This window comes from Tubulanus polymorphus, chromosome 5, assembly GCF_964204645.1.
Source record: "Tubulanus polymorphus chromosome 5, tnTubPoly1.2, whole genome shotgun sequence".
In the NCBI taxonomy this organism is placed as follows: Eukaryota; Metazoa; Nemertea; class Palaeonemertea; order Tubulaniformes; family Tubulanidae; genus Tubulanus; species Tubulanus polymorphus.
In genome coordinates this window covers 20,875,773-20,887,353 of record NC_134029.1, presented here as the reverse complement: position 1 = coordinate 20,887,353, position 11,581 = coordinate 20,875,773, and the positions used below count along the sequence as shown (strand labels likewise).

At 37.8% G+C, this 11,581-nt stretch overlaps 1 protein-coding gene across 1 annotated transcript in view; it reads right to left on the bottom strand.

The window, feature by feature from the left end:
* Positions 1-60: 60 nt before the first annotated feature.
* Positions 61-11,581, bottom strand: part of LOC141905529 (adenylate cyclase type 9-like) — a 44,356-nt gene continuing 32,835 nt past the window's right edge. The window contains exons 3-7 of the mRNA XM_074794412.1: positions 8,204-8,287; positions 7,942-8,003; positions 7,353-7,421; positions 7,097-7,202; positions 61-4,975 (exon numbers count right to left, since the gene is read on the bottom strand). Coding sequence (XP_074650513.1) covers positions 3,327-4,975; positions 7,097-7,202; positions 7,353-7,421; positions 7,942-8,003; positions 8,204-8,287 — 1,970 coding nt within the window. The 3' untranslated portion in view covers positions 61-3,326. The remainder of the gene's footprint in view (positions 4,976-7,096; positions 7,203-7,352; positions 7,422-7,941; positions 8,004-8,203; positions 8,288-11,581) is intronic.

The following is an 11,581-nucleotide window of genomic DNA, read 5'->3' as shown; positions in this document are numbered from 1 at the left end:
AATTTCTTTTTATTATCATTATTTTAGATGACAAAACAATAATATCAACCTAATCGCAGTCAAGAAATTCATCTTACTTACATAAAAAAGTTACAGGACCCAAAATCATTAATTAACTAAACAACCTAACTACACAATTTAAATTTGGATGATCATTATCAAAAAATTGTTCATCCCCGTGAAACTGATAGCTCTAGATTTATTGAAAAAAACTTTTATTTAAAATCTATGGCAAAAAGTGAATTAACACAATAATAGGCTCATCTAAAGCAATTGCCTCTATTAATGGGCTGGTAAATATTTATTTCAATATAATAGATCATATATAATAACATGGTTTTGTAACATAATGAACAAACAGCATTGCCAAGTACTGTGGAAAAAAGTTCAATCCTCTTATTCAATCAACAGCCATCTTTTGAAACATACATTTACAGATATATATAATTGCCAGACACGTTGGGTTGATGACCACGTCACTGACAGAATGTCATATATAAAAATAGAGATACAGTTCTAGAATTAATTCGTTCTTAAAATAAGATAAATTAGCCATCCATCTTGCAAATTCTCACAATACATGATGAGGATGATTAGATTAAAATCTTATCCTAACATCTTACAATATGCCAAAATTGCTATAATATTTACATTGTAAGAACAATTCCAGAAATAATCTAAATTTCACATTGAATATCTGTAAGCTTATACATGTATATATTTATATCCCGATGGTTGATTATTGATGTGTAAGAATACGCTGAATACAGTAACAACACCATTTTATCATCTTCTAGACATACGCACAGTCCAGACGTAATGACTACTAGAAGAAATGTTTCTCTACACTTTTACCTAGCTAACAAGAACAGTTTTCAATCGTATATCCATAAGATATATTCATATATAAATTAATTAAAATCTAAAAATAAAATATTTATAAAATTTTAACATGAATTCACGGGTTGTATACAAATATATAGATAACGGATTGATGTTAACTTATGTTGTTTCCATTTACACAAACTTTACTGGAAGAGTTACGAATATTAAAGCCCTTGCCTCTTTATCACTGATACACACAAATACAGATTCAGTTTCCATAGACAAATGACTGCCTTGTATCAATGAGATAAAAGCCCACACTTGAAAAAAACTAGATGAGAATTTGACATTTGATTTACCGTCAAAGTTCGTTATAATGCCATCGTTTTTTTAATGAGACTGCTCACTTTTTTCAGAAAAGGCCCACATTTTTTAGAGAACAAGTTTGCCCAATCCAACTCAAAATTCTATGAACAATGTCATTCTTTATACCGTATAACGTCAAATTTGTCATAACGCCAGGTTTTTCATCGGTCCTAATGGTGGCATTTTAAAGGACTATCATTTTAGAAATTAACTCCAACATAGGTTTCTACCGCCAAAATATATTGTCGTAACTGCACAATAAAACAGTTTTTGAAAATGGCCCATAGAAATGGGCTGAAACATCAAATTTTTATCCAGTTTTTTTCATTATATTGTGGGTTTTACTACATATAGATTTGCCTAAGGAACACCTATTCAGTTGTTCACCGATGATTTCATCTTTAACATTGGAAAAATAGTGGTCAAAAACACTACCTGAAGAGTTAAAACATAACATGCAAGCACAGAGGCTAGATATCACAAATAAAAATTTTGATCAAAAATTACTTGAAGCAATAGATACATTTTCCAGTAAAAATTGCCACAAAAACTTTTACCTCAGCTGATAGCTTCTGTGAGCCTTGCAAGCTCAGCTACCACCATCTTTTTCTGACTTTTATCGACAAAATAATAGGGGATATGGGGAATGTTTACAAAGAACCTTCGTCAGTGTACTACAGATGCTAAGACAATTTCAGCAATTTCCACATCGCCGTCACTTTAAACCACCAGAAATCTAGTTTTGCTGCACCAATTTTGAACAAAACAAACTAGTGTCACAAACATCAGATATAACATACATTCTTCTTTTCAAGTTTATTCAGGTGACTTGATCATAGTTCAAATATGATGCAATATTAATTCATTAATAACAAAAAATAACTTCATTCTACATTTTGATACTAGGCATTGAAACACTGTAGTTCGTCAGCAAAAAGTCATTATTTTAAATCAAATTTATTCATAAACATCTGTAAAAATGTTATCCTCCAATCAAATATAGGTAATTAAAAGACCAAAAACATCAAAAGCCACAGGTGACAACGGTTCTCAGGCTCAGACTCGAATCTGTCGTCATTATGCATGAGGACAACTTTTTGAACTCTGAAATTACCATACGTTAGTTCCCATAGTATTTTGGATATGTTGTATCTAGTGCCAATAGCTAAAGACAGCACTTCGACCCTGTTCCTTAGTTATGAGGTCATCTTCAAGGTCATGTCGCTGAAACACAACTTTTCAGTGCCTAGTTCTGCCACCAGGTGGCACAATGGACCCATTCTTTGCACTGCATGACTATACCCGCATACTAACATTGAACCCAAGTTTCCTCATGATCGGCCAACTATTAAAGGCTAAGTCGCTGAAAGACGGACAGTACAAAAATCCTGTAACGGAAGCCCGAGAACCAATAAGGTAAATATAGATAGTTTATTCATCAAAATTGGTTGCTATAACCCGAGATATCGTCGTTTCAACAGGGAAAAAAAGCCAAGCGATTGCTGGTTGGCAAAAGTAACGGAAATTTGAGTGAAATATCTGGGTGGTTGGTTAGACTAGCATTGTAGACTACTACAACCACCACTTTCCACAACTGGGTGAAGGATAATGAAGAGCTCTATATACCGTAAAATCAATTCTTTTCCCAGTAAATGAAAATACCTGTTTTCTTTTGTATGTAAACCAGCTGTATACATGTTTATATACATTAATCAGCTATATGGGCAACAGATACATTTGGAAGAATGTTCTAAATCATTAGAGTATTATACAGCACTTGGAAGTCTGAGGTTATTGTACGTTTTTTTTTTCTATAACAAGATCTCATAGTGTTACTAGAGGTAGGGGATCTGATCACAGTAAATACAGCATTCAGAGCACATCTAAGCATATCTACAATATCACTCACTACATTCAACTACTCAATAAAATGGGGCATTTTTTTAAGAAGCATAACAAATCAAAAGGTTAAGAAAATTACATCTCATTATATCGTACAGGCAGACACAGATAACGTGAAAAAATAATAATTTTACTTTGTTTCTGATCTACTTTTAAGTACATTAGACATCGACTGTGAATAAAATTATCTCGAGATATAACATACTACATATCTAATCAATAACTACTAGTCTTTACTCCCATGAGGCGCCGTCACGTTTCTTCACTAATAGATAAGTTTCCATATTTCCCTTGCCCTTGACGATCGTTGTGCCGCGATACTCGAACTCGAACATATCGCCGAGAGTTTCAGCCGTCTGAGCGGTCACCTGGACGCGTCCTCCTTCGCCGGTGCTGTACATACGACTAGCTATATTCACCGTGTCGCCCCAAATATCGTACAGTAATTTCGTCGTGCCGATTACGCCAGCCGTTACTTCGCCGTAATTGAACCCGATTTTCATGATGAAATCGAAATTAAAGATACTCTCGTTAAACCGATCTAAAGCTTTGTGCATATCTATACAAAAGTCCATCAGATTATACAAGTGAGCGAGAGGTTGTTTGTTCTGACTGCGCAGCGCCGGATTCAAACCGCACGCGCCCATGAAACAGCTACTGATCGTTTTGATTTTTTCGACGTCCTTATACTTTGACATCGTCAGAAGATCTTCGAAGTCGGCGACCAGTTCATTAAGTACGCGTAGATATTCGATTCCTCCTTCGAACGATTCGTCGTACATCTCGTCGAAATTACAGATACTCGCGAATATCACGCCGACGTCTTTGTGGTTACGCGAATATTTCGACGTCTCCTTCAACTGGTCGGAAATGTAGTCGGGGATGATGTTGTGTAGTAGCCAATCGGCTTCGTTCTTTTCGTTCTCCATCTTCTCGCGGTCGACGGCCGCCTGAACGTCGCCGTGGAAACCCAGACGATGGCTGATCTCGAATTCGCGGTTCAAGAACCAGACGAGCAAAAGAATCAAAATCATGTCGAGAATCACCTCGTAGCGGTCGGTATTCTTACCGGAGTAAAGACCGGCCATCGTCGAATTCACCGTGGCATTCAACAGATAGGACGCTTCCGCGTAAACGGTAATGTTACTTCCGTCGTTAGGCGGCGTCACCGTATTATACTTACAAGCACCAATCAGGATCAAACAAACCAGAATCAGCCCGACGACCGTAGCCAAACTAGACTTCATCCACGAACTGTATATACTGAAATTACAGTAATGTAGCAGCGAAACGATGATCAAATACGCGAAGTATATATCAGTTTGAGTTATCATAGAGAACATGTTACACGAGAAGTTGGCGTAAACGGCGATCGTCGGTAACATGATGATCACGGCGCCGGTGATGTGACGCGGATACCAGCCGATGAAGAATCGTCCGAGTCCGCTGTCGACGCGGATACGCTCCGGTTTGAACACGTGCAAAACGAGCGGCACGACCATGAACACCTCGACGACGATCGCGATCACGAATATCACGATCCACGGCGTTCGAATTTCGAATTCGATAAAACAGCAGATCGAAATGAGTATTAGAATCAACAACGACACGATCATATCCATCATCGCGCTGAATCGCGGAGCCGCGAACATCCGAATCGTCTGTTCGTCTTCGAGGTAATGCTCGCGATATTCTGATTCCAACATATCGACGACGAAGTTCAGCGTGCATTGGTTGATCGGGGGTTTATAGAAGTAATCTTTGTTGCCCATATCTTCCTGGATGCATTGCGCGACCTGCATGTCCGACTGTTCTCTGAGTTTATGCGCTTTACGCAACGCTTCGTTCATCGGAAGCATTACTTCACCGTTCACTTGCTCTTCTACAAAATTGAAAAAAGTCAGGTTAAAACATGCATATCTACTTTTTAGAAACAAGAAGACTGCTTCATCTGGAGCCAGTTGCTCAAAAGTTGGTTAGAGTAAATGAGTGGATAGTTGACATAACGACAAGTTTATTTTTACTATGGTATCTATCAGCAGGCTTTGAGCAACTGTCCACAGGTCTCTAGTTTTATCTAGGTGAATAGAAACAACTCATAATCGTCAGATGAATTTCGAAAAACTTATTACTTTCTCAGCATAAAGTTGAAAGCGTTATAGCAGACCTCGTCAAAATGTTTCATTCACTTTGGGTTCACAAAAATGTTTTGAAATATCATCTGAAAATCGGCGAAGATTGGTTCATTTTCAGTTATTTCAGACGACAAGAAATGTATGAAGAAATAATTTTGACCCTTTATCTTGTTCATAAGTTCCAACCACACATGATTGATTTGACTACACTTATATCATTGTTGCCTATATCATAGAAACATATACATGTATTTCATTTGTGCCAAATAAATTTCTTCTATGATATACGCCAGTACTTTACAACTATATCGTATTGGTATTGCCAATCCTGGCTGATATGATATAAGCATAGTCGCTCGTATCTGAATTATGGAAACTTTTATATTTTGCGTAATGATAACAAAAACAATGCAAGAAACTAATTTTATAATAAACTTTAAAAAAAAGTAATTAAAACATTCACACCTCGAATTCAAAACTGAAATTAAGAAAATTTATCCGTTGAAATAATCGATCAAATACTGTATTTTGAAGAAGAGAGCCTGTGAGGAAAAAACATTAGCAAATAAGTAACAACATTCCTTCCACCAAAAGAATCAATCAACGATGGTTATGAAATCGGACAATAGTTATGAAAACAAAAACTAGGCTGAGGATTTCATCGACTAAGTGTTAAGCTTTAGAAAGATGAAAGGATAGAAGAATTTAATGACAAAAAAGTGAATATATAATCTCGTCGATGAATACTGGGAACTATTCACTATCAGTTGGTGATAGATTATGTCAAAAATTCATTTACGAATTTTATGTCCACATTACCTGAAACAAAAATGTGAACTACCGGTAATCGTTAAGTGTGTTCATTATCTATTTAAAACAAATCTCACTCTTTTTCACAAACAAACGATTACGGATTATAGCAATTCAGCTACAATCTATGATCTCTCCGATGATATGTGCATTCGTTGTGTATATTTGTGTGTGTGTGTGTTAACTAACAATTAGAGCTCATCAAATTGCAGGTTGTCATCGCATCTAAAACGTTCTAATTTCATGGACCAAGTTCCACTTATAATAACAGACAACTCCGCACTTACTCAGTCACTTATCTTATACAGTAAACTTCTACTCACTCACTATGAATTAAGGCAATGGCGAAATCATTACCGGGTACTTGAACTAGGAATTGTCATCACATATCCCAGTTTTTGACGCGGTGAAACTTCGCAATGAGTCGCGAATGAAGAGTTTAATATGAGTCCCACAATCACATAAAATATAGAAACATTAAAATTAGTTTATAGGGTTTTTATCTAAAAACCATTATAAAGGAGTGAAATATCAAACTCCTCAGGTTTCTATGAATAAATTTCAACGTTTCTATATTCTCACTTTTAACCCAGTTTCCCAGATCCAAATTAAACTGAGTAAGTGGAGTGTACTGCTTTAAAATCGATTGCTAAATGCCAGAAAATAACTTCGCGTAGAACTTGGTCGAAATGGACTTCAAGCTACGCGTGTGTGTAGCTGCTTTCACTCTCCGCTTACGAGAGAGTTTAAGCCGGAAAACATCCGCACGAAGAAAAGAAATAATTGCAAAATTCACCCCTGAATACCGGCATTCATTTACCGCGGACTAATCGAGTAAATCAACGCCCGTCTAAAGAGGTAAGGAAGAAAAAAAACCTATCACACATAACCGCGTATCAGTTACCTTTCGTTATGTAACCCTTTTTAAGATATTCACTGCCTGTAAACGAAATGATGTGAAATGAATACACGAAAAGACATTCACGTACACGTACACGTGTTAATTACATAGCATGTAGAGCTTTTTCAATACCGCGAGTATCGCCGGATTTACAAACCTTTTTGATCGCTCGGTTCATTCAAAGCCAAATCACTGGCAGCAAAGAAATCACTACTTCGTCTACCTAACAGTTCAGCAGGGTTCTCAACATCGCCATCGCCAGCCTGTAAATTGATTAATATCTTAGAAAATTTCTTTAACTCTTACACACCAGCCAAGTCAGAGACGCCGCATTGATGCCAGCTTAGAGCTATTGCCTCCCAAGAGCTGGCGCCATCTGGTGATGTTTGATGGAATTATTGCACAATACTCACTGGCCCGAGATGATTAGGAGCATTTTTGCAAACGCTTTGTCTTCGCAAGTTTTCGGGACTGTTTGGATCCTGAAAAATCGAAATATCAGTACAATAAACATTATCATACCAATTAAGTCTATTTTTTGTCTGGGATCCTTCTATACAGTGTAAAATAGATATAAAAACGATGGTTTATTCAGACAGCACAGTTTCATATCACCCAGTCCTGGAAGTGGCCGGTTCGCGGCACTCCGTATACTGCATGTACTGAGAGCTCGCACGAACCAAGGGTCACGATTGAGCGAAATACCACTAGCGCTAATGTTCTCGGTGAAAGTTTCACTGGTCGTGTTAAGACCAAATTGAGGTATATATTCAAAAGTTAAGGTGAAATATCCCCAACAAAAAATCAATCCAAAACAAAAATAAATAGACTGTAGCATGCATTGGTTTCAGACCTGTTGAAATCTATATCGATTAACCGATAGCCTGGGTATTAGATTTCTGGAAATTGATGAAAATAACGTGTGGATTGATGAAAAGATATCGATCCCTGTCAGTTTTTTACCGCCAATTGCGGACCATGATTCACACAAAAGCCACTTACCTTTACGCTAACGTCGTTTTCGCCTTCGCCTTTCTTTCTGATCACGAAATACGTTTTAATCACTGAAATGACATCGACAATTTCTTTTCAAACATCTCTTTAATATCGGTAAGTGCCACGCCGGACGTAATAAGGTCGGAGAATGATATCAACAAAAATCTACCGGTTTGTATGGCCAATAAGTTTTCAAGTTTTTATTAATTTCCTGAGGGAATGCGTTTTCAATACCGGTACCGAAAACTCTACCGGCACGTGTACTTACTGCGTTCATCTTGAATATGCTTAACTCTGTATTTCGATGTCATGATATCGTAATCTTCGACCAATACCTTGTACGTCCTGATATCTATAAAATAGAACAAAAACTATTTAGAATGATTCAGTGAAATAATGATGTTTGACGTACGTAGGTTCAACAGTTTTGAGTTAGATATGACTTCGTAAATTCTAAACTAAGTGGGTCCTCATGTTGCTAGTATAGCAGGGACGGATCCAGGGGGACTTGTGAGAGTGCCCTTTTCTACTTTGTCAACAAAGATGATTGGTATATTTCAGTGCGGAGTGCCACTTTTATTACCTTTGTGGATAAAGTGCCCTTTTGGGATGCGACAAGTCTATAAAACTGGCCCCTCAGTGCGGGGGTACACACAATAATGCCTTATGGACATCAAAGTCCCGAATTGGGATGATGTGACAAGTCCTTCAAAATTGCCCTCAGAATCCGCCCCTGTTCAGGACCTACTTCCAACCTTTGGTCGAACTTCATTATCACAGTTAGTCGACCAGTGATTGGAGCTAATAAACGAACGCGCTATAGTTCGGTCTTAACACATTTCACACGTCGGCCATTTTTGGAATTAGGTTCGAACTACAGTGACCGCGCTCAATTCCACGATCATCCATTTCCGGACTACGGTTCCGACCGACCGACATTCGGTTTTACTAACTTCAAAAATAGTCGACTAACCGCGATAACCGAAGTTCGAACTCCCTGAAATAACCTTTCGCACAAAAGGGAAAGCATTGAATATTGCAATTTGTTTTGTATGATAGATTGACGCTGTCACGAGTGCAGTGTAAGTGGTCACTATTTAAAACGTATGATTGATGACATAAGACATAAACCCCATAAACGGACATATATTAATCCAATTTCGTAGATACATATAGAATAACTGTCACGCGTAATAAATCGATGAGTCAATTAACATATATATTACAATATACAGCCGGTAGAAAATGACGTCTGTGAAGAGGAAAAAGAACAAGGGCCGATCTGACGTTTTATTTCTTTTTATAACCGTAACCACGGCAACGTATATGATTCCGAACGTAGGGGGTTTCGTTGTGTTCTTCGTAAAAAACCGGCGTCTGCCTTCAGAGATAAAACCAGAAAACAAGCGCCGGAAAGTTTCGCGTAATCTATTTCGGGTAATTAGAACATGACCAGTAGATGGCGACTCTGTTGACACTGCTGGACACTCATTATCGCGTCCCAGAGATATGGCCTAATGCAGCTCATAAAGCGTTCAAGGATAAAAACAGAAAACAAGCCCTTGAAAGTTTCGGAATCTATTTCGGGTAATTAGCACATGACCAGTAGACGGCGACACTGTCAGTACTGCTGGACACCGATTGCCTCATCTCAGAAACACGGCCGATCATCGGTTCATAAAATATTCAAGGCAGAATTCAGGAGCGAATCCATTCCTAGAAATTATGGCTCAATGATCTCCCGACGAAGTAGCCCAAGCATCGCAGGTGCGTAGCTTATCAAAGAGTGTGGAGGTCCATCCCCAAAAAAACGTTTTTTTCAAATGACACATTTTCCTTGTATCGGAGGCATTCTGTGCCTAGGTACTTCTAAAAAACATATTAGTCAAACAATTTTTCCGACTTAACTCCAGAATACGGTGGAATATAGCTAGGATCCGATCCTGACTGAATTGAAATCGACTCCTCGTTTCGATCACTTATCGAACTCGAAATTCCGATACGGAAACCCGTCTGCCAACAACAGAGAGCCGCGAATATTCGATGTCGGCTATTTCTCTTGACTAGTTGATTAAATATGTAACGATTTCGCGTGTATATAGTCAATATGTAATTAAATCACTGATCGGTCGATCAATACGTCATCCGTCTGCTGAAATTAACGACTAATCGTTCTCTAAATGATTAACCGTTCGCGATATTAATTCGATTTCTCATTTCAAATTATTAACGACGACATTTTCATCATTTCATCCGGTTCAACGCCGTCCGCCGTTGTTATTTCGCCTCCGCCTAAAGGCTAGATTTTAATGACTTAACTGTCAAGAGTTTAATTACGAGTTTTGATGATGCCTATCAGCGTTTACGTCGTATCAGATCACCGACTTCATTTATTACCATCTCGAAATATCGGGATTACGCCCCCAGAAAAAAAACCGCCTATTGTATTTACCTATCTACTAGTAATTTGTCATTCTTTCGGAGGAAATTTTTTTATCGTACGAAATCATTCTCGCCTGACAAAATATGTCGCGAAAGATGATTAAATATTTATGGACTTCAGTCTCTCGTTTGGTGACGTTAATTGAGACTTACGCGCAGGGTTGTAAGTATGTTCGTAGTATACTCGTCGCGTTTGCGGAAATTCATGTAAACGTTTGAAATAAACCTTTTTCATTCATCGGAAAGGACGGAATGCCGCCGATAAACTGCCATGGTTACCGCATAAGCGAGATGTAATACGCGACATTGTATATTAGTAGAATAATAGCCCGTACATGCAGACAGTGTAGATAGATAAGTTTTAAACCCAATACATACAAAATCTTAAAGGTTAAAAGCAAAATTTATTCCACAAGAATTGAAAGTATAAATAGATGTTTCGGACTCTCTCTCTCTCTCTCTCTCTCTCTCTCTCTCTCTCTCTCTCTAGAGATCATCATCAGGTGTGAACGAATAACTAAACATGAGGAGCCGGTTTTATAGACAGGTATTACCTTTAACCCAGGGGCTAACTTAATTGAAAATGAATTGAGTTAACCCGCGGGTTAAAGGTAATACCAGTTTGTTAAACCGGCTCGGGTGAGAACAAGTTAATTAGGTAAATTTCTGTGCAAGTAAGAAACCTAGTATCCAGCGAGAAAAACGATTCAGCGACTCATACTTATTCTGATCAGTTAAAAAGCTAAAATTCAGAATCTCGGGGCCCTGTTTCATGATCAAGGTAAAATGCTACAATAATCTTGGTGATACGCTCCGTCCGTGTTGGAAGAGCTGACTATTAGGATATAGCTGAAAGTCCAAATAAACTGTAATTCAAGGAAACCTTTCGCACTCATGTTTTACATTTTTACAGCGGAATCTTTCCGTATTGAAATGCTACGACTATCGAAAATATCAAGTAACAGAAAATTCTCGATAAAGTAAGCATTTTGCGAAATTGGATCCAGCGAAAATATTCAGTCCGAACTAAATCGGAGACATTCATATTTATTCCACAGTAGTAACAATCGAACACAGGTTTCATCTAGGCTCTATATAAGCATTAACTATAATAGCGAGATAATAACCTTATTATGTAGGAGGACAAAGCTTACGCCACCTGAGTCGTTAGTCGAACAGCTCGCAGGTTCTATCAACAACCTAA